Source organism: Protopterus annectens, chromosome 9.part0 (assembly GCF_019279795.1).
Source record: "Protopterus annectens isolate FY-2018-M chromosome 9.part0, PAN1.0, whole genome shotgun sequence".
Taxonomy (NCBI): Eukaryota; Metazoa; Chordata; order Ceratodontiformes; family Protopteridae; genus Protopterus; species Protopterus annectens.
Genome location: NC_056743.1, coordinates 1,814,348,248 through 1,814,372,790, shown reverse-complemented (window position 1 = coordinate 1,814,372,790; position 24,543 = coordinate 1,814,348,248). Strand labels below are relative to the sequence as shown.

At 38.8% G+C, this 24,543-nt stretch overlaps 1 protein-coding gene across 1 annotated transcript in view; it reads left to right on the top strand.

The window, feature by feature from the left end:
• Positions 1 to 24,543, top strand: part of RDH8 (retinol dehydrogenase 8) — a 322,412-nt gene that overhangs the window by 175,742 nt on the left and 122,127 nt on the right. The window contains exon 3 of the mRNA XM_044082506.1: positions 14,376 to 14,555. Within this exon, the coding sequence (XP_043938441.1) occupies positions 14,376 to 14,555 (180 nt within the window). The remainder of the gene's footprint in view (positions 1 to 14,375; positions 14,556 to 24,543) is intronic.

Here is a 24,543-nt window from a genome sequence, read left to right as displayed (position 1 = left end):
GAATTATGTAAAGCTTTGCTTCCACAGGTTTCCCACTGACCTAAGTTGGGCCACAAACACTTCCTACCTTATAAAGAGACCACCAACAATGTCTCCACTTCCTTAGGAGACTTCATACAGCTAATCTCCTCCCACAGGTCTTACTCACCTTCTACAGATCCATGACTGAGAGTGTACTGACAAACATCATCATTGTCTGGCATGGAAATTGTTCTCAAACTGATCAGGAGGCACTGGATAAGATTGTGAAACAGGCCACAATAATCATTAGCTCTAACCTTCAATCCCTACAGGATATATATTCAAACAGATGCTATGGCAGAGTTCAAAATCTATTGAGGGATATACACCATCCAGCTTATGAATTATTCAGTCTCCTGCCAACAAGGAAGTGCTACAGAAGCATTAGATGCAGGACATCCAGATTCTATAATGGCTTCTTTCTATACTCTGTCAGACTGCTGAACAAACCCATAGCCTAAAGCACTACATGGATAAAACATCTGTGGCAATATGTCATTGTTGTTTACATAAAAATCCAAATGAAACAAGCCCGAGGGCTATGGAAAAAATACCAGGATAACTGGATTCAAGTACTGTTCACTTCCTTTATTTAGACAATATAAAACGGAGATAAAATAGCTTGAGGTTTAGCGCTTTCATCTAGATAGCTAGACTTCATCAGAACATACTACATAGAATCACTCACACTTAAATACGTAATAACCCGCCTTTTTCTTCAATTATTCAATTATATACATCTTAATTAATAATGTTTAAAAAAAAAAAGGAAAAAATTTTTTAAAAAACCATATACATTCATATATCTTGACATAAAAACACAGGACTAAAAGGCTGAAACCTAATAACCCTATACCTGTTTTGTTAAAATTTGGTATAATATTTCACCAAATATAACTATTGTATTACTATCAACTTCAATCAATTGATGCATTAATATGTAACAATAAACGTATTTCTACTCTACAATTAATCCAGTTGGTTGTTGTGAAACAGTGTCTATATAATAAAATTGAATATATAATAAATGTTATCAAATTATATACACTTTATACTGAAGGTAATGCATCTAAGCCCACTATCCATATACTCCCTGTAATGCATGGTACCAAGAATCTAATACATATGTTTTGATTTGCTAAAATATAGCCTTTTATAAGTCAAAACCTACAGTATCCATGGAACAGGGGAATTATGTCTATAGTGTCTTTTTTTTTGATGGAGTGGTGCTAGCAATTGAGTACTATGTTCTAACTAAAGGTTTGGTGGGGATCACTTCATTTAGTCCAGGTGATGTAGCTGCATTTAATCGTAACTGCCATTTGATCTCCTTTTCACTAACAGTAGCTTTGATATTTCCTCCCCTGGGATTGGGTGTTATCACCTCTAAAATGGCGAACTTAAAACCTATGCATCGTGGACTATTCAATATATGTCACGACAGTGCATTGTTAGTATCCTGTTTTTTGATACAATAAATGTGATCATATATTCTATTTTTAAAATAACGGTCCGTCTTCCCTACATAGTAGCTTTGACATGTATCACATATAGCTAGGTAGACCAGATGTTGTGTCTGGCAATTCCCATGACTAAAGGTTACCCTGGTGTTGATGTTATTGTTTAAAGTGATGGTAATGCCTTCAAATATATATCTGCAGTAATTGCAATGCCCACATTTCTTTGTACCCACTTTTTGTACTTTATCTCTTTTATAATGATTGTATTTCATTTGTATAATTCTTTTTAAGCTGTTCCCTGTTTTATATACAAATTGGGGTCTGGAAGGTACCTTATCTTTTATCGTAACATCACTTGTTAATATATTCCAATTATTGCTGATAATGTCCTTTACCTCATTAATATGTTTCCCATATTTAACAATGCAGGCTTTGTTGTAATTATTACTGTTGGCATTTCTCTTTTTCTTATTGTATATACCAATACCCAAAAGTGGTGGGTACTTCTTACCCCATTCATTTGATACATATGTGGTTATATCACTTATCATATCTGCAGGGTACCCTTTTTCCCTGAATAACCTCCCAATGAATGCCAGTTCGTTTATCATGTCTTCCCTAACAGATGTCATTCTGGCCGCCCTTATGCATTGTCCTTTGACTATATTGCGTTTAACCTTGTATGAATGTGCACTATCAAAATGTAAATATCCATTACTATAAGTGTTCTTCCTATAGATTTTGGACTGGAAAGATTGCCCATCATTATATATGTACACATCCAGATAGTTAATCCCCCTTGTATCAAACTGGTATGTAAACTTGAGATAACTTTTCGTTTCATTAATATAGTCAATGAACTTGGTCAGCTCTTCTATGTCACCGACCCATAGTAGAAAGATATCGTCCAGGTAATGGACATATGTTTTAATGCGGTTCATCCAGATAGAATTGTGGACAAATTGCACTTCCCAATCAAGAAGTACTAGGTTGGCATACATGGGGGCACAGGCTGCCCCCATGGCCACACCAGAAATTTGTCTATAATATTCCCCTTCATAATAGATATAGTTGTGGTCAAGTACTATATCCATGAAGGAAGTAAGCAAGGTAATATCTTCTTGGTCCAAACCACTATATTTACATGAACTATTGATGAAACTGTTTATTCCTTCATTCTTCGGAATGCATGAAAAGAGATCCTGTATATCTATTGTAACAAATATAATATCTGGGCTCCATATATCATGCTTGAATATTCCCAAAAATTCCCATGAGTCCTTCATAATGTGTGTTACTGTATTGTATATATGCTTTAACCTATTGTCAATGACTTTACCAAAAGGGAAAGCTTTGCTTGCACTCCCAGATATTATAGGTCTAAAGGGAGGTTCAATGGGATTTTTGTGTACCTTAGGAATCCCAGTGATGGTTGCCAGTATGGGAAATTCAACTCTTAAATATTTAAATAAATCTTCATCAATTCTGTTTTCCAACAGATATTCCTCAAGATAGGAATCAATTCTACTGTGTGCTATATTCACTTGGTTCAAAGATGATACCTCATACTGGGAAGAGTTGTTCAGTAAATCAAACATTTTACTGCTGTATTTTTCTTGATCATACAGTACGATACCTCCCCCCTTGCCTGCTGTCATGATCCTAATATTGTGTTCGCAAAGTGAATCTATAATAGAATGGACTTGTTTAGATACTAAATAATCACTCTTTTTGTATTTGTGTTTGTTGTACAGTCTATATATTTCTTTATTGATCACATTTTCAAAAGACTCAAGGGTTTTGGCCATAGGTGGAGTAAAGGAACTCTTTTTTCTTAGATCCCCTATATTAGTTAAGTGAAGTGAATTTTCATGGAAAAACACCCCAAGATTCAATTTTCTGAGGAATAATTTGACCTCTACCAGTGTGTCAATGAGGTCCAAAGATTTATCTGGTATATATTTCATCCCTTTGGAGAATATTTGTAACAGTTCAGGCTTAACTCCGTATGTACTGTAGTTATAAATTTTAACCTCCCCACTAGTATGGTTTGTATTGTAGGAGGCAGCCCCACTCACATATTTAGTAATAATAAATAATAATAAAGTCTATAAGTGGTTCACTTCATACACGTCTATCTGCACTAGGAAAACTGTGAACTGTAAGTTTATGGTATATACTGGTGGTGGGTGAGTTTACACGTGTGCCCCTTATTTATTGTAGTGCTGTTTTTTTTGCATATCCTTATATTTCTGCTAAGTCTATTCCTGCTATGTTTGTTGTGTTTGTGATGTAAATAGAGCTTTCAAATTTGTTTTACTTCATTTACTTTTTTGTATCTTATTTTTTTATTTAATTTAAATTTTTATTAATTTAATCTCTCTTCCTTTTGTAAACTGTCATTCATATTGTATGAGCCTCTATGTTGATCTGTATGACAATAACGTTTACTTTGACTTTGACCTTGACTACTATTTTAAGCTGTCTGGCCTATATATATGGGGGGATATCTACAGTGCTGATCTTATATTGCTTACTGGCTTTTGAAGTACCATTTGCCAAAGTAATGGTTACAACAAGCTGTTTATTTTCTTTTAATTTGTGTAATAAAAGTAATTTGTTGAAACATTACAGTAGTCTGCAGCAAGGTACATTTTCCCTCACTTGTTTGGGACATCAAGATGTTTTTTTTTATTTTTATTTTTTTGTGACATGCTTAGTATTTGCATCCCATATAGTGATGAGCAGTACTAGCCTGTTGTGATTGGAATTTGTGCTCTGATGCTAAAAAAAAAAGTGTTTGTGCCATGATTGTTTAACGACACATGCACTCACCACAGTGTTTGCATGTTTGTGGTGATGGGAGTGATATCTACATAACAGAGTGTGCATCCTCTGTAAGTGCAGTACCTTTACGCCAATTTTTGGTCTATTGCCATAATGAAAGCTGTATCCCAGTGTCACACAGAATAGTGTAGCTGTCTTCTGTAGAAGTTTAAGTGCACTCACAATTTAGAGGAAGGCATATTCACCATTCATTCTTTGAATACAGAGGCTGGCACAATAGCTCAGGGGAAGATGTATTGAGGATTACATCTTATAATTGTATATCTTTGCAGATACTGGGGTCCTTAGTATAAAATACACAAGTCAAATGTGTATCTTTTTTATGTAATGAGAATGATTCACTTAGTTTCTGGTCATATTAAGTTGGTCTAATATCCGTAACTGTTCATTACAGAGAGAAGAATGAATTATTAAGCTTGGTTCATAGGTAGGTACTAGGCTATTGCCAATGGGCCTATATAAGCCTAGCCAAATGGTACCCTGGCTTTTGCCAACCAAGAAAATTATTTTCCTGTGCCTCTGTCAAGCAGAGCCACAGAAGTGATCCCCGGGGTGAATTTCCTATCTCCCATCCAATCATCAAGATTTTTCTTGAAGAGTGCTAATGAGGAGCTTTATTTGATATAGATAGGTAGTTTGTTCCAGAATATGGGAAGTCTCTGGGACAAGAATCTATCCCTCCAGCAAGTTATGTTTATTGTGGTGATAAGGTTTAGGTCCCTAGAGCATGTAGCTCAGAGGGATTGGGATTACTGCACATGGAGCATGTCCAACAGCTCTGGGTTTGACATAGCGTTGTATGTTAGGCAGACATCGCCTTTGAGTAGGCGCTATGTGACAGAGTAAAGCTGGAATTTTTTTGAGACGGTCTGCATAAGGCATCTGTTTGAGGCCAGTAATCCTCTTTGTGAGGTATTTCTGTGGCCTTTCCAGTTGTTGTAGATGTCTTGTGAAGTACATACCAAAAGGGGCGTTGTACTCTATAATGGGTCTAATGACCAATGAGTAGAGTGGAACAATGACCTCTTTTTTCCTGGATGAGAAACCTTTTGTGATGAGGTGTGCCACATTGAAGGATTTCCTGACTACTGTGGCAATGTGATTATCAAAGGAGAGACTACTGTCCACCTGAGTCCAAGGTCTCTTGTCACAATTTTGGTGTTAAGTAGACTACTGCCTATGTGGTAGTTCGTGGGTACAGAGTTTTTACCAAAAGGGATGACAATGCACTTTTTGGCACTGAGCTTGAGGCCATGGCTTTGACACCAGGCATCTGTCTCAGTGAGGTCCTTTTGTAGGATGTCTACATCGTTAGGAGTTTTGATTATGGCTCCTAGTTTTCAGTCATCTGCAAACTTTGTTAGCCAAAGACCTGCTGTGTTAGCCTGTACTTCAGAGAAGTAGATACCAAACAGGAGAGGACCTAGGACTGAACCCTGTGGTGCCCCACTTGTCACTGGTCTGAAGTTGTATTTAGAGTCTGTGACAAAAGAAAAATGTTTAAGTTGGGGACTGGACTCGCCATCTTAGAGAACAGGTGACCAAATATTTGCCATCTCTGCAAGTATGTGGGATCAGGTGTCTGTTTTCAGGATTGTAGAGCCATTATCTTTTCAGCAGGAGGTTCAATGAATGCTGAACCAGAGTTACATTGAAGTTCTATCACTAAATGCAGGTTACCAAAATTCTGGTATATAACTGGACTACGGGCATGACTTCCCATTCAGGAAGGAACTGGACAGTTGGAATATTTTCCTGCTCTGTGGAAGAAGCACAGGTCATCTCTGTTAGTCACCCTTCTTTCAGTGGTAGAGTACAGTAGATGTGGGTATCAGCTAGATTTTGTTGACTGCTTCCATCCTGTTAAGGGAATGTTAAACAATTAATTCGGACAGCCTGCGGAGATGGTTCTTGCTTATACAGATTTCTTGCTTTGTTGTTTTGACTTTACCTGGAGAATAATCTGGAAGGCTTGATGTGTACTTGTTGCAAACCTTAGATGACATCACTCTTTGTCACCTGCCTTCGGTTCCCAGGCTAACAGAAACTTAACAAAAAATAACATTTCTTTGTGAAAAAATACTTATCTCTCAGATGTGCAGCTACTAGGAAGTCACAGAGCAATAAAACACTTTACATTTTAAACCTAGCAATTATTTCTGTTTCAAGACAATAGAAAGAAACTTCTACCTCTAGACATCCTTTCTCCTTCTGTGAAACTGGGACATAAACACAATCGTAAAACAATTCACTTATTTTCTTGACGTTTTGCAAGTTAACTCTGTATATTCCAGTTTCTACTATTAAAATATACATTTGCATAGGTATATAGTTTATATACATTTCTGTTCTTTTCCAGTGGGGTACACTGTGGTTCCATTCTTGAAGCCTGGTACATAACATACAGTTCAATACACACATCTGCAACAGTAGTTTAACACCCACATAACATATAGTTCTCTTACATTTGTAAGACAAGCTTATGAATCATATTACTATTTGCAAATGACATGATTATTTACAAAATAACAGATAGCTGGGCTGGCAGTGTCACATCTCTCCCTTCCCCGAAAACTGAAGCTTGTGTTTCATGTGACTCCTGAGAAACATTGCTTGAGAGGATGACTCTGTCTGGGAATACACTACTCCATTCTCTGTATTGAGATTCCAGCTGCCTTGGCATTGCTGACCCCAGTACCATGCTGCACTGTCCCATTATATGCCTGCAACCCTAGGCTCCACCATAGTAATTTGGGAATTTCCTGGCTGGCTCCCTGTAGCCATAGATCCTCCTCAGACTCCTCCTGCCTTGTACTGCAAATACAGTGGATACAAAATGTTTACACACCCCTGATAAAATGCCAGGTTTTTGTGATATAAAAAAAATGAGACCACAATAAATCATTTCAAAACTTTTCCCACCTTTAATGTGACCTATAACCTGTACAATTCAACTGAAAAACAAATCAGGGGAAAAATTTAAAAAATAAAACAAAATGTACAATAAGCTGGTTGCATAAGTGTGCACACCCTTAAACTAATACTTTGTTGAAGCACCTTTTGATTTAATTACAGCATTCAGTCTTGTTGGGTACATACCTGCCATCAATTAAAGATACACTGATTAACCCCAAATAAAATTCAGCTGTCCTAGTAGCATTTTCCTGAGATTTACTCAGTTGCCTGCTCCAGCAAAAGCAATGCTTCGCAGAGAGCTTACAAAGCATCAAAGGAATCTCATTGTTGAAAGGTATCAGTCAGGAGAAGGGTACAAAATAATTCCGCAGCATTGGATATACCATGGAAACATTGAAGACAGTCATCAAAAAGTGAAGAAAATATGGGACAACAGTCACTTTGCAAAGAAATGGATGTCTCTCCAAAATTGATGAAAAGACAAGCTGAAAACTGGTCAAGGAGGCTGCTACAAGACCTACAGCAACACTGAAGGAGCTGCAGGAATTTCTGGCAAGTACTGGTTGTGTACTACATGTGACAACAGTCTCCCGTATTCTCCATATGTCTGGGCTATGGGGTAGGGTTGCAAGACGGAAGCCTTTTCTTACACAGAAAAACATCCAAGTCCAGCTAAAATTTGCAAAACAATGCATCGTCTCCCAAAAGCATGTGGAAAAATGAATTATGGTCTGATGAGACCAAGGTTGACCTTTTATGATTTATTGTGGTCTCATTTTTTTTATATCACAAAAACATGGCATTTTAACAGGGGTGTGTAAACTTTTTATATTTATATTTTCTATAAGTTTCAGGTGTTAACTTAAAATATTATAGCAAACAGTTCTTTACAATATTATAATTTAAACAATCACTATCAGACAATTTGGAAAGAGCAGTTACAGCTTTACCATGTAGTAAAGGGTCAGGAACCCTACCCAGAGCCCTTGGTCAACATTATACTGTTTACATACCCTCTCAAACATATGAATGAAACTATCAAAATTATCCTCCTCTGTAAATTGTGGAAGTAATTTACTGACCTTTGTTGTTTCTGGGATTCAGTTACACCCTTCCCCATTACCTTCATGAATCTGGAAAAGAGTCAGCATCTCTTTTTCATGTTGCCTCTGCCTCATCTTCTCCCCAGCTTCCAGGCATTGTAGTTTCTCATTTTCCTCAGCCTCAGCAGGTCTTAGTCTCTCTGCTGCTTCTATTTCCAAATGCTTGCCTCTAGTTCAAGTCTCTAACTCCAGATGGGTTTTTAAGTCCTCTCTGGAAAGGTTGAGCTGTCCATTTTCTGAGAGTTGTACATTAGCAAGGCCAGTCTGATTGTCCTCCTGGTTGCTATCCTGTGATGCAGCTGTGACTAAAGCTGCAATCATGTCTGCTTTAGTCAGGTTGGCATGCACCAGTCCTTTAGTCTGGCACATCTCAGTCAACTGTCTCCTTGGCAGCTTGCCATACTCCTCTGCTGACATGCTTGCCTGCTGTCCCTGACTAACTAAGCTAACAAAAAAAATAAAAACAATTGTGATATGAACTCTGAATGTTCACTGCCTGGCTGATTGAGAGTACAAACACCTTCATTAACTACTGTACACAGGCTACAGAAAGTCAATATCCACACTGCTACAAGCCAATTAATATGTGATATGGCTATCTCATCACAGTCAACCAAGTAATATGTGATGTGGCTATCCCACCATTGCCAAACAATTAATATGTGATGCCCCTGCATGGCCCAGTAATCAAGGAGCCTCAATCCTCACCACTAGCCCTAGTGAAGGACATCAACATTGGGAGGATGAGAAGTACACACTCAGTAAAGTACAATTTCTCTTACGAGCACACAGAGATCACAGTCTGGGGCTGGTTTCCCCACTTTCTCCAGATCCCCAATAAGACTCCCTACTGGCAGAGTTATGGGGTTAATATCTCAGCTGAGTGGCCAAGCTAAGACCTCCAGCACCCTCTCTGTCCAACCAGTGCTTTGTGTCCCTGCCCAAGTAGTTGACACACACACACACACACACACACACACACACACACACACACACACACACTTTGAGATTCGATTGATATGCAAACACACACACACTCCTGGGAAAGGCTGGCACAGGTTTACTAGCTATCCCCCCTTTTACCCAGACTATAGGGTAGTTATCAGTGCAACCAGCAAGCTCTTTATCAGCTACTCTAAGGCCCTTATCAAAGGGTGCCCAATCTTACTGTGTAATGTTACTATTAATCCAAATGGTAAGTATGACCAAGGCCAAGGCTATTTAGGAGTGGCCTGTACAGTTTCATTAAATACATATGCAAGTACTCTAAGAGCTTAAATATCTCTAAACAAACCAGCCACAGGTAAAAGGTTTAAATATATTTAATAATAAATAATAAAAGAACAAGACATTATTCAGTAACTAACCACAGTGACTACACAGTTCAGAATCACAGGAAATATTTTAAAACAACATTGTAGGACAGTCTCAGAAAAATACAGAAAACATCTAAACTAATCTTACTGTATTCCTATATATCTCTAAAATACATACTATGCCTAAATCTTACTAACAGAGCAACAGACAGGCAGAAGTGCTGAATGGATGTTTCTAGATCCAAGACAAGATACAAAATGCACAGTCTCTGAGAGAGTTCCCAAATTAATATCAAAACATTACTGCTGGGTTAGCCTAGATGACATCACTCATTGTCACCTACCTTCAGTTCCTAGGCTAACAGAAACCTAACAAAATTTAACATTTCTCTGTGAAAAATACTTCTCTCTCAGATGTGCAGCTGCTAGGACATAACAGAGCAATAAAAACACTTTACATTTTAAACCTTGTAATTATTTCTGTTTCAAGACAATAGAAAGAAACTTCTAGCTCTAGACATCCTGTCTCCTTCAGTGAACTGGGAGATAAACACAATCGTAAAACAAGTCACTTATTTTCTTGACGTTTTGCAAGTTAACTCTGTATGTTCCAGCTTCTACTATTAAAACATACATTTGCATCGGTATATAGTTTATATACATTTTTGTTCTTTTCCAGTAGGGTACACTGTGTTTACATTCTTGAAGTTCATTGCATAACATACAGTTCAACACAAACTTCTGCACCAGTAGTTTAATATCCACATAACATATAGTTCTTTTACATTTGTAAGACAAGCATATGAACCATATTACTATTCGCAAATGACATATGATTATTTACAAAATTCCATATAGCTGGGCAGTGTACAAAGGACTTTCTTACAACAGTGGGCAAATGTTGGTCCATAATTATTACTGTGCTAATAATGGGGAGGGGTAGACAAAGAGTGACAGAAACAGCAGAATTACCAAATAACTCTTTCAGCAAGTTTTTAAGGAAAGGGAATGGGTGATAACCATACAAGGAAGAATAAATTATTTGCTGCAGAGCTGATCCAACTCCATTCAAAGAGAAAGCACTAAGAAAGAAATGCCAAAACTGAAGGAGCAGTTAGGATTTCACATTTTTTTTATTTCTCTAAATGTTTTGGGTTTCTAATACAATGATAGGAAGGGATCCTGTTCCTGAGTTGGAATATAATTAAAGATCACAAAATTATTTTTGCTTCAGTCTTTGATGTTTGCCAAGATTGCTCTTCTCAGCAGTTACAATATGCACAGAATTACCTCCTTTTGTAGTTGATTCAGAGTTACATGTATCAGTAAAATATTTAAGTATGCTTGAAAATTATTTTTGTTAGCCACATTGCTCATCCTACTATTAGAAGCTTCTGGTTCTTTATTTCATATTGATTTTTTTTTGCTTGCATATCCTGGTATTTTATGACTTTACATTTCTCAGTATGCAGGACACTATAATAGTTGCTTCAATGATCATTAATCTTTTTCTTTGACTAATATATCTGGGTTACTTACACCCACTTTCTTAACAGTTGCCAACAGAGTATACAGTATACGTAGAACCTCTTCATTTTCAGTAATTCTTTGTGGTCTGTGATACAATGCTTCTGAACTATCTGTATCTTGCAGAGTTAAGACAATCTCCAGTGCAACAGTCTTGTCATCACATTGTTAAGCATTTGAGCATACAACTGCTTCTAGTTCTGTAATATAAAACCTACATCTGTCTGTGTCTCCCACTCTTTCAATAGACTTTGTTAACTAATGTGTACATAGTCCAGTATCTTGAGCTGCCTTTGTTTACTTTTCATCTTTTGATTTAAATTCCACATTTCCTTAGCCATTCATGTTTCAAATCTTGACCACTTGGGGTGTTCCAGTAGTCCTTTATACTTTTCACTATAACTGTGGGCTTTCTAGTTTATTTTTTTCTTTTCTTCTGGTCAGGTTCTGTGTAATCTCTTTTTTTTTTTATCACTTTCTGTTGTTGCCTGACTTTTGCCTCCTGGTTTAATTTCCATTCTCAGTTGTTCCAAAATACTTCTGCTAATCTAAGGAAATGTATCATCTTAAGACATATTTTTTGTGGTGTAGAACTTTCGCTATGTTTGGATACAGTGATTTCAAAAAATATGTTATTTGGATATGATAATTTCAAAAATATGTATGCATTCCCATGACTGCAAACCTCTACATACAAACAATTCCTAGGAGACTAATCCACCTTCAGACCACAGGATATATAATTTTGCCATACACTGGTGTTATTAGCAGATAATAATAGAGGTGAAATAGGTGTCTGCCTAGGGTCCACAACTCCAATGGGGCACATGACTGTCCCTCTAATATACTTTGCCCTGACCTCCACTATAAAATTATCTAAAGATTAAAAATTAAGAAAAAAAAAGAAATCAATTATCAAAGCAAGTATTTCATAATACTTGATCAGCAAAACTCAATCCAAACATGTTCAACTCTGCAAGTATGAATGGAATTTTGGTCCCTGAGTATAACAGAATACTCACAAAGGCATTTGAATGCCTTTTTTTCTCTTTACTCCTTGAACCTCTTCATTCACAGACAATGCCCAGCAGCAGCCTTTCCCTGTATGAGCAGTTTAGCAGGTATCATCCTGCATTTGGCAAGGTATTCCTTATGGCACCTCATTAGCTGGACTGAAATTTCCCTGATTTTGCCTCATATTTTTCCTCTTAACCCTTATAACATTTTACATTTTATGATAAATCACAAAGGATTACTGTAAATAAATAATGTCACGTTAAGAGTTTCATATCTCTTGTCATTCAGAAAGTGCATATTATCGCAAAATCTGGTGTTCTTAAAAACTGTCCCTTATTGTGAGCCATTGTACTATCATTAGTTTTGGTTATGCTCAGAATTCTTGAGTAAATAAAATGAGAGATATGTGCCTAATATTTCTATTCTGTTCCTCATAAAATGTGTGGTTTTCTGGAACACCACTGACTACTGCTAGTCCCTAAATAATGACATTTTGTTTTCAGACTTCATATTCATTATAAAACGTAATCCTATGCAAAAACTGTGATTCTACCAACCTTATAAGTATATAAGAACTCTATTTAAAATATGTCCCCGATTTTGAGTTTCTTATCTCTCATTTTTTGCTCTGTCCTTGATATTTGTCCTCACAGATGGAGAGGTATTAGTACTCATCACAGTCAGGTATGGATTCAGAACAAGGTGATCTAGGCAGCTGTCTAAGGCCCAGTGCTGGCTGGGTGGCCCAGTCTGGCATTAAAAATTAAAAAGCAAAACCTTGCTTCCATTGCTCTATAGCTTTGAAAAAAAACTGATTCCACACCCCACTGCTCAGTACCTTCATCAGACTGGAAGACCAACAGCCACATCAGCCCAGAAGTACCTGTCAGCTAGCAACCATGTTAGTCCAGAAGTATCTTTGTCAGCCCTGCCCACTGTGAGTGGGAGATTTACTTTGATACCTCTGCCTTCTCTATGCTTTTGCCTTCTGCCTCCTGGAGCTCTGATGCCTCTTCAGCTCTGCATGGGAGGTCTGTTGTTTATTAGCAAAGACCGCTCTGCATGGGGGATTTTGATGCCCTTTGGAGATGGCAGACAACATTCAGTTTAGATTGTCGATGGATAGGATATGAAGATCGAGATATGTTGCAGTAGTGTGTGTGTGTGTTTGTGTGTGTGTGTGTGTGTGTGTGTGTGTGTGTGTGTGTGTGTGTGTGTGTGTGTGTGTGTGTGCATTTGGCTGGAAATGTGTAATGCTTGACAGCTGAGATATAATGCAGACAAAGATAAAGCAATGTTCCATGAGTAAAAAGATCACAGGCTAAACACACCAAATGACGAAATATGTCAGCAACATAAAGAACGTGGAATATTTACTACAGATATGCCAAGGGTGATAAATCATTAGAAGAGGTCAGGAAGACAGGCTGAAGGAATTCTGGAGCTCAGTGGGAAAGGAATGCAAAAAGGAATGCATTTTCATTCCCTGTTTTATGAAATCAGGCCTGGATTCCTGTCTTAGGGCAATATAAACTAGGATTAAAACCATTTACAGCAAGGGTATGCTTGAAGCTACATTAAAAAAAAAATGTTAGTGAAACAACATTTGCATAGATGATGGTAAACAGGAGAGGGGATATATGATAGAATATTCAAGTGCATTAGAGAATTCAATAGGGGAAACTAGCATGTTAAAAAAACAATGAAAAGATAGGTTGAAATTAACCACAGGGAGGGTAACATAAGGAGCAGTCGGAATTTTGTTTTTGCTCATGGAGAGGGTTGTGAATGTATGTTACAACTTACTACAAAATGAAGGGATTTAGCAAAAACGGAAGTTCAACATGGCATGGGTGCCCAACAGATGAGACATTTGTAGAAAAGTTAGATTACAATAGCAAGGTTCCCTTTATAAGAATAAATTGGGTGAGATGTGTCCCTTTTCAGCTATAACTTTCTATGATTTTCTTAAAATCAAAAGTATTCTATTATGAGCAAAAGAAGTAGCACAACAAACAGACTTAATACATGTGATCTTAAACATGACATCAAAGCTTGGGAGAAACATGTTTTAAGTGTCTTTTTATAAAGCTGTTTTCTTTTGAACATAATCTGAATCTTAAATGTTCTCTTCTCTAATGTATTCTTTTATATTTGTTTGTTTATAGTCAACAATGCTGGTATTGGACAAATAGGTCCCTTGGAGAGCTTGAGTGTCAGTGAAATGAAAAAAGTCTTTGAAACCAACTTTTTTGGAGCAGTACGGATGATCAAAGCCATCCTGCCAGAAATGAAAAGAAGGAAGAGCGGCCATATTGTTGTGATGAGTAGTGTCATGGGACTATCAGGTATGGTGCTGTAATAAACTAGGACAACTAAGCCTCTCTCTGTTTTAATTAAAGGGATTCCCAAAAGAATGCTGTTTTCTTAATGTGTTTACTAAGAATGAAATTTAAATATAGTTACATATGTTTATAATATACCAAATGTTTGCCCACAGTTCAGGAAATTAACCACTTCACACAAGTAGTTATTTTATTCTACATCTTACAAAAACAAAAACTGAAAGGGTAAAATCTAACACAAATAAAACTTTAAAAATGAAATGAGATTTGCAAACTCATGAATATAATAATAATGATAATAATAATATCACAAGAGTGTGAGTTATATCACTTTATGTGCAAAGAAACCGGCCAACGGCAAGAGTGAAGTAACACGACATTGTAGGCTTTGGGTTAACACAATGCTGCGGAGTTTTAAATTGTGCTTTTTAATGGGAATCAGTTGGACACTACAAATATGGACAGGATCAAAACGCAGAATATTCCATTTAGCAAAACTCTATTATCTGTACAAATGCTATGCAACAGAGTGCCACAGTAAAATGAGGCATTTGCTTTTAGTTTATGAGATGTCACTATGAACAAAGTACAGTTGTGTACACCTACCATAAATGTAGATGTTCGAGTGTCTTCACTGTTGCAGTCATAACTGTAGGGTGCTCCTGCCAGCAGGCAGCCCGAGGTCGGCCAGAATCCCAAAGTCTGGGTCCGGCGTCGGCTGTATAAGCTAGTACCCTGACGTCAGTACGCTTTGGTACATAGCCCTCAGCCGACGCCATCTTCTCCAGCCTTTCTTGCCCTAGATGTCAGAAGTCCCCAACAAATCAAAAATGAATCCAACAAGGAAACACAAATACACCACAAAAAGGGAAAAGAGAGAAAAACAGAGGGGATAGGAGGGAGGGAACGACTGCAACAGTGAAGACACTGAACATCTACATTTATGGTAGGTGTACACAACTGTACTATGTTCTTCGTGTTTCACTGTTGTAGTCATAACTGTAGGGTGGAATCCCAAAGCAGTGTAAAAGGGGAGGAGGCTTTAGATAGAAGAAGGGGAGGCAAGAATACCCTGCAAGACAGCAGAGGCAAAGCCTGCCCTGGACTTAGAAAACAAGGAGATTGTAGTGCTTGGAAAAAGTATGCACAGAACTCCAAGTGGCAGCTTCCAAGATATCCTTGGTAGGGACTCCACTGAGGAAAGCTGTAGAAGTGGCAGCTGCTCTAGTAGAATGACTTCTAATGGTGCCTGGAAACTGTTTCCCATGATGAGTGTAACAAAATCTGATTCCATAAGCAATCCATTTGGAAATAGTTTGTTTAGAAATAGGTTTTCCAAGAGAACTGGAGGCAAAAGAAACAAACAATTGATTAGACTTTCTGAAATCTTTAGTCTTGTCCAGGTAAAATCGTAACTGTCTGTGCACATCTAATGAATGCAAAATCCTTTCCCCTTTATTTTGAGGATTTGGAAAGAAAGTAGGAAGGTGAATTGTCTGATTTAAAGCCACTTTCAAATCACCTTAGGCATGAAAGTAGGATTGGTCCTCAAGGATACTCTGTCCTGATGGAAAATAAGGTATGGTTCCACAGCCATGAGAGCTTGCAACTCTGAGACCCTTCTGGCAGAGGTCAATGCTAACAAAAGAACAGTCTTCCAGGATAGAAACTTAATATCTGAAGATGCAGCAGGCTCAAAAGGAGGCAAAGTAAGTTTTTCTAAAACATAATTAAGATCCCAGGCAGGAACAGGAGGGGTCCTTGGAGGCAAATTCTTAGCCCCTCTCAAGAACTGCTTCACCAAAGGATGAGAAAAAACAGGAGGATCAGAACTGAAATGCGCAGAGATAGCAGAAGCATGAATCTTAATGGAAGAAAAGGAAAGTCCTTTAGATAAAAGTTCCGAAAGGTAAAGCAAAATAGAAGAGAGATCAGGAACCTGAGGATCCGAGCCTCGGTCCTGCATCCAAATACAAAACCTCTTCCATTTAGAGGCATAGGATTTCCTAGTGCTAGACCGTCTAGCTTCCAAAAGAACATCCAAAACTTGTTTGGGAAGACTAGAGGAAATCAAATTCCTTTGAAGAGCCAAGCTGCCAGGCAAAGGGTCTTGAGATTGGAATGTAGTAACTGACCCTGATGCTGGGACAAAAGCGAAGGGTTCAGTGGGAGACTCCAAGGAGGCCCCGAGAACAGGAGCTTTAAAGTTGGATACCAAAACTGTCAAGGCCAATTTGGAGCAATCAAGATGAGGAACTTGGGCTTGTCCTGCTTTATCTTCAGTAATACCCGAGGTAGTAGAGGAAGAGGAGGGAAGGCATATGCTGAAAGGCTTCTCCAGCTGAAGGACAGGGCATCCACTCTTCAAGCTGTTTTGTGGAAGGACCTGGTGCAAAAGCGAGGCAGCTGATGATTGAGATGGGATGCAAACAGATCTATCTGGGGACATCCCCAAACTGCAGTAATCCTGTTGAATAAGTTGGTGTCTAGCATCCATTCGTGAGGATCTGAAATGTTTCTGCTCAGGCTGTCTGCTAAGAGATTCTGTTTCCCTGGTATGAATTGAGCCTGGAGATGTAGATTCAAATTTAGAGCTGTGTCCCATAAAACCATAGCTAGTCTGCAAAGGGGGTATGAATGAGAACCCCCCTGCTTGTTGATGTACCACATGACCGTGGTGTTGTCTGTGCGAATTAGCAGAGGCCTTGGTTGTAAAAGGTTCTTGAAGGCTAGAAGGGCATTTTGAACTGCCAACATTTCCTTCAGATTGATGTGCCAGTGAAGATGGTCCTTTGTCCAGGTTCCCTGCTGGCAATTGTCTAGAAAGTGTTCTCCCCAAGCATAATCCGAGGCGTCCGTGGTTAGGATTTGAGTAGGTTGAGGAAGACGAAAAGGTTTTCCTTCGTTTAAAGTGCATGCCCTGGACCACCAGAGGAACTCCTTCTGAAGGCAGGGGATCAGAGGAATCAGAATATCCAGATCGTGGTAATGCTGTGACCATACACTTTTCAGATACCATTGTAGCTTTCACATGTGAAGCCTTGCGTTTGGAATCAGCAGAATGCAGGAAGCCATGTAGCCCAGAGCCTGCAGGAATTTCCTTGCAGTGAGCTGAGATAGAGTTGCCAAGGTGTTGAAAGTAGAAGCCAGCTGAGTTTGTTTTTCTGGAGTGAGGAAGGCCCTTTGTAAGGTTGTATTTAAGAGGGCTCCCAAGAATACCATTTGTTGAGAAGGGATCAAATGTGACTTTTTTATGTTCACTGAGAATCCCAGTAGGAGGAGAAGACGTTGAACAAAGTCCAGATGTTGAAGCAGAAGATCTTTGCTGTCTGCCTGAATAAGGCAGTCGTCCAAATAGGGGTAAATCTGGATCGCCTGAAGTCTGCAGTAAGCCACTACTGGTGCCAGGCACTTGGTGAAGACTCTGGGTGCAGTAGATAAACCAAAGGGCAGAACAGAGAATTGAAAGTGCCTCGAACCTGCCTTGAACCTGAGGAATTTCCTGCGTTCTTGCCTGATGGGAATATGTAAATAGGCTTCCTTTAAGTCCAATGTCACCATCCAGGCGTCCTGAGAGAGCATTGGAATTAGCTGCTGCAGAGTAAGCATCTTGAATTTTGGAATTTCCAAAAAAGGTGTTTAACACAGAAAGGTCCAGAATAGGTCTCCATGAGTTTTGTTTTCTGGGAACCAGAAACAGTCTTGAATAAAACCCTTTTCCCATTTCCGAGAGTGGAACAGGCTCTATGGCTCTCATGGCCAGAAGAGCATCCACTTGAGTTAAGGCCTCTGACCATTGATGTTTTGGCAGATCTGGCCAACCGTGAGCCCTTGGCAAAGTGTGAAAGTGGAATTTGTAACCTTTTAAAATCACGTCCAATACCCATCTGTCCTGGGTAATATGAGTCCAATTTCTGTAAAAAAGAGACAGTTTTCCTCCGAGAGGGGCATCCAGGTGAAGGGGTCCTGAAGCCCAACCGAGAGTCATTGAGTTTGCTTTCTTTGAGATTGGGATCTGTCTTCTCCCTTCTAGGTGAAGAAGCAGTCCATTGTCTAGATCTGTAAGAGGCCTGGCCTTGACCACGACCTCTGGAGCGCCTATATCTTCCCCTTTGAGGCCTGTCAGACGTGGGAAAGGACCAATTTTTAGATGGCCAATTCCTGGAAAATCTAGGAGGCTGAACTTGCAAGAAATCTTTACAGTCTGCATAGACTTTGCCTTTTCTTCCATCTTTTTAATAACTTCCTCAGCCTTGGATCCAAAAAGAACATCATGTTGAACAGGGGCATCTAATAACTTAGCCTTAACCTGTTCAGGCAAACTTTGTTCACGAAGCCAGGCATGTCTCCTAATAACAGTACCAGAGGCAGCAGCCCTGCAAGAAGCATCCAAAGCATCAAAACCACAATGTAAGCTATGCTTGTTCACCTGTTCAGTAGCATGCAAAACATCCTGAAGTTCCTTATCCTCTGCACAAGCAGAAAGGGAAGCAAGCTTTTGCTTTAAAACAGACAAAAGAAATTGCTGATATTTAAACATATGAAACTGGCAATTTAAAGCCCTTACAGACAGGGTAGCAGCAGTATATACCTTTTTTCCCCACCTGTCTAAAGCACGAGAATCCTTCTCAGAGGGAATAGGATTTTTAGAAGTAGCAACCTTAGCAGCCTTAGAGCCCTGAGAAATAGTTTCAGGATCCGCCGAAGGGTTTTTAAATAAAAATAAATGAGAATCAGAAACCCTATAAAATCTATCAGGCTTAGAAGGAGCAGGAGGCATGGAATCAGGATTCAAATTAGCCTCAGAAAAAGCATCATCTACAATGTCCAAAACAGGAGGGATAGCTAAAGGCCTATGCTGAGGAAGAAGAAGAAATTCTCTAAGCCTCTTCTTGGAAGCAGAATACTCCTGTCCTTCCCAATGAAAATGTTCCCTCATCTCATGCAAGGTTTCCCCAAAAGAAAAATCCTCAGGCGGAGAGGCCGAGGGTAAAGAGTCCTCAGCATCCGAATCCTCATAAGGGGGAAAGGAATAGTCCTGATCTGAGGAAGAAACAGAAGATACAGAAGCCTGGTCAGAGGAATCCAGAGTAACATCCTGTCGAGGCCTTTTCTCAGGAGGGGTTAGAACTCCTAATCATTGTAAGCAAATCTTCAGCCATCCTCAATAATTGCTTTTGTGTCCTGGGAGTGGATTCAGAAGCAGCTTGAGCTGGAACTTTAGACTTAACAGGAGTCTTTGTCTTTGCCTTTGCCTTTGAAATAGTGATGTGAGTAGGCCTAAAAACCCCTCAGAAGCCGGTACCTGCACAGCGGTTCCGGACCCATCTGAAGGAGCGGCGTCCGAAGGTCCTGCAGCAGTTAAAATAGTGGGCCTTGATGGCTCCCCATGGGAGTCCGTATCGCCATCGGTTCAGACGTGGCGGACGACAGGGGCTGCAAAAGCGCCTCACTGACGACAGCGAACCGACGCTGGCTCCAGCTGCAACGAGTCCTGTTTGGACCTCGGAGGCCTGTCTTTGTCTTTGCGCTTCTTTGAACTCCGGTAGTGTCCGACGACATTCTATAATTGAAGCGCCTGCCAAAATAATTTAAAGCCCAATCGCATCGCGCTTTGATAGTACGAGAGTTGAACCTGGCACAGAACCGACAACAAGAAACGTTGTGGTCAGGGCCTAAGCAAGGTAGACAGTAAGAGTGGAAATCTTTATGAGGTATTTGTTTCCCACGCTATACAATTATTAACTTTTTCTGACATCGGAGGAACAAGAAAAAGATTCCCCAACGGGGTACTTAGCTTTGAGAAGAGAAGTAAGAACTTCGGACCGACAACAACCAAATACGCTGTTCAAAAATCGCCAACCAACGACTTGCGAGCTGCTTTCCACCGCACGGCAAGAAAGACTGGAGAAGATGGCGTCGGCTGAGGGCTATGTACCAAAGCGTACTGACGTCAGGGTACTAGCTTATACAGCCGACGCCGGACCCAGACTTTGGGATTCTGGCTGACCTCGGGCTGCCTGCCGGCAGGAGCACCCTACAGTTATGACTGCAACAGTGAAACACGAAGAACATCGGCATCTGCTATGACTTCTTTACATGACTTCCTAAAGTAATTTCTGCTGAAAACGGTGGCTAAAACTAGCTTACCATAATTTTCAACTATTGTTAGTATTAACGTTTGATGTTGACATGGTTCCTGAGAGCTGGCCTTTTTAGTGTTTGCTCCTTCATGGCTTCATGCAGTGTTGCAGGTAGTGCACCTTCTTTTGGACTTTATTTTGTGGATGAACTTGCTTCATACTGCCTGACCATCCTGCCATAATGACCACATGACTGCATCTCAGTATTACCTCCAGTAGCACTTTTCAGTTCTTGCAGTTTCTTAGTTGTGACCGCTATTCACGTCACAGCTCACAGCACTTCTACCCTTCCTTTTAGCAGATGTTCTTTATATTCACTGAGGTACAGCTTGTTCAGTGTACAGGTTCATAGGTAAATACCAGGCAATCAGTTTATGAACCATTACAAGCATAGCCAATAAACAGTATTCAGAAGTTACTCATGCCCACAAGAAGGGTGGCACAAGTAGACCAGGAGAGAATGTGATTTTGCCCATCCAATTATCTGGCTTTAATTTGAGGCTGACAAGGGTGGTACACTGCTTAACATATAGTAGATCTTTGTTCCACCGGATATCAATCTATTACACCAGTGTGTCTTTTTTATATGCTCATGAAAGTTTAGATCCTTTATCTAGTTATTTGAGAAACCATTTGTACTGTGAAGGGACATGAGGTCAAGGGGGCTGGATCTTTTGTGGTTTAAAAAGCTAGACCTAGACCATCACACTGGACTTGAAACTGAATACAGGGAGGGAGCCGACGATCATTTTAGATAGATGAGTGCCTCAAGGCTTTTTTTTTTTTTTAAGTTAAGAATCTCTGAGGTCTGTTATGTTGCGTGATAAACATAATTCTTACTAAAAGAATACAGGGAGTAAGTTAACATGTCCTGTGCAGACTACCTTCAGGTGCTATCCATGTAGTCTGTCTCCTACAGGCTGTTGAGGGGAGATCTATCCCTGGCAGACAAGGCACTGTCAGACCACACTCTGATCGACCTCCTTCATTTCTGCAAAACAAACAGCACCAGAATTACCCATTCTAAACAGTTAAACTTTGCCCGAGATATAAATAGGACCTGTTGGAGAGACAGTCATGTATCCCAGAGACTACCCCTTCTCTAGAGCAGGCTCTCCATCCATATAAAGCAGAGTTCCTCCCTAAACCAATTCACGTGTAACTTGGCCAATAGGATGGCGAATAGGAAATTCATCCCTGTAAATGGTTCATCTCCCAGGCCCCTGCTTACACTTATCAAGGGTACCAGAACTTCTCAGAGATTTTGGATGCATGGGTAGGCTTAAAAAGACCCTTGTGGTTGTTAGCCTAATACAATGAAAATTTGAGGGAAAACAGGGAAAATTCATTAATTCTGAAATTGTGGTATCTCAAAGTATTACTCCTACCCCAAGGTAAATCAGTCTCAGAGAAGCACTAGGTTATAGCCCCCCAAACACACACAGACACACACTTGCACTCATACACGCACACACACGCACACATCAGGGGGAGCAGGGAACTTTAAAAGAGAAAATACAGTCCCAGAATTAACTGCTTCTTTGTCAACATCTTTCTTTCAGTTTTGAAATTTCAGGACTTGCAGCATTGAGTTTCATATTTTGTATAGGAAGCCCAGTCTTGAATACTCAGCTCTTCACTTATACAGCACAACTACACACTTGACAGCCCACCAACATAACAAACCTCTCTCTCTCTTTCTGGCCTTTTTCATTGTTGTCAGAATCTCTTAACAGCCTTGGTGGCCAAGGATGAACACAGGATAGCAGCAGATTTCTTCAGCTCCACCAATTTCATTACATTACATTGACAGGCATTAATTACTTAAAAAATTAATTCTTGAAGTAATTTTCTTTCTAAATATGTTTGTTTTATATAGTTCTTGAACTATATCTAAAAAAGAAAGGAAATCTTAATAATATTCCTGTCAGAAATTACTTTGGAAATTTTCCTGTCAGTTTATCAGTCTGAAATGAGTTCCAGTAAGACAAATTCTCAAGACTCCAGCATCAAGAAAGAACTTCAGTCTCTGATAATTATAGTCCAGCAACTTACTGCTAAGATGGATAAAATGGATACTAAAATAGACACTTTCATAGAAAAACTACAAAACAAATAGACTTGTTACATATGGACCTGCAACAACAGAAGATCCAGATGACAGGCATAGAAGAAGCTGTGAATGACATGGAAAATAAAATACAAGAAGAGGAAATCAACATTGAGTTTCTGCTGAAACAAAATACACATTTACAAACAAAGCTGGATGACCTGGAAAATAGATCTAGGCAATAACATTAGGATTTTTGGACTGCCAGAAAATATTGAAGGTAACAATATTACTTCTTTTTAACAACATGGCTCCCTAAAACTTTAGATTTACCAGAAGCATTCTCTTTGGTATCGAAGAGCACATAGATCTATAGCTAATACTAACTCTAACAAAAACTATCCTAGATCAGTTATAGTTAGATTTCTATCATCTTTGATAAAGAGATGGTTCTTAAATCTGCTTGGGCTAAAGCTCCTGTTAAGTTTAATGAGACAACTGTGCGTTTGACAATGACTATTCTTCCATGGTAATTGCTAAAAGAAACGTTTTTCTGCCACTAATAAGGGAGCTTAAAAAAGCACAGTTTAAAACATACCTTCTGTTTCCTGCCAAGCTTAAAATCTTCCTTCCTGATGGTCCTAAGGTCTTCGATGATTTAGACTCTGCTTTACTGTTTGTCAAAGAAACACCGATTTTGGATAAAATAGAAGAAATGGAATGGGCTAGTTCTTCATTAAAGAGGTTGGCAACTGAAGCTTCCTGGAAGACTTCAGAGAAGAAGAAGAGACTAAAAAACAAATGATTTGTTATATGTTTTTTTTCTCTCTCATCATTTTAGTTCATTATTAATCTTTTTGAATATAGTTCCTGCATTTCCAGAAAGCCACAAATATTTTGGAAAAGATTTAATCAAAGTTATTCTCTATGTGCAAAGAAATGTTTTGTTTCATAACCAGTCAAAATGCCTGAGGATTTAATGGCAGGCTGTGACTCGATTTGTTTTTCTTTCTGAAAAAAGTAAGGTTAGTAATTTGATACATTTTTTTATCTTTATCTTTTTTTTTTTTTCCTTCTTCTTTTATTATTTTCTTTGTTTAAACAATGACATTCTATTTAGATTATGTAGTGGGTAAAGGGTGGGGGAGGGCAGGGAGAGAACAGTAATGAAAATATCATTAATAGAATAATAACATATTTATTTCTTGTAAAAGTTTATAAGTTCTTCAAATGCTATTTCTAATTATACTTTCTTGATTATACTGCTTATGCTTGTTTGTAAATAATCTGTCATGCTTTAACTAATAATAATCAGAACTAAATAAGAGTAAATAATATGTTTTATTTTTAACTCTATTAATATAAACAGTAAGTAACATTCCATTGTATATACTTCTTACAGCTTTCTCTTACATTTTTATTTCTGCCTCACTCCCTTTTATTTTCTACTCTCTTTTCTTTTCTTTATTAATATATAGAAATGCTTTTGACTGTGTGGGCACAGTGAATAATAGGATTTGTATGAAAATTGAGTTGGGAGAAGAATGCTGAGTTTTATTGCTTGTTGGTAATTTTGAGTTTAATTTCACTTGCATAGAGGCTGTGATGATCTGTGGAATACATTGTGGAGGTTCTGTCATGTTTAGATGCATTTACACTGCTAAATGAATGTTTGTCACTAGTTTTAATAAGTTTCCGCCAAAATGTTAAGAGAGACAATCTGGGATGTGGGCTGTCTTATGCACAATGTCCTTGAGTTACCTCAGAATCTTCAAATCACAGAATTCTCACAGAGAAA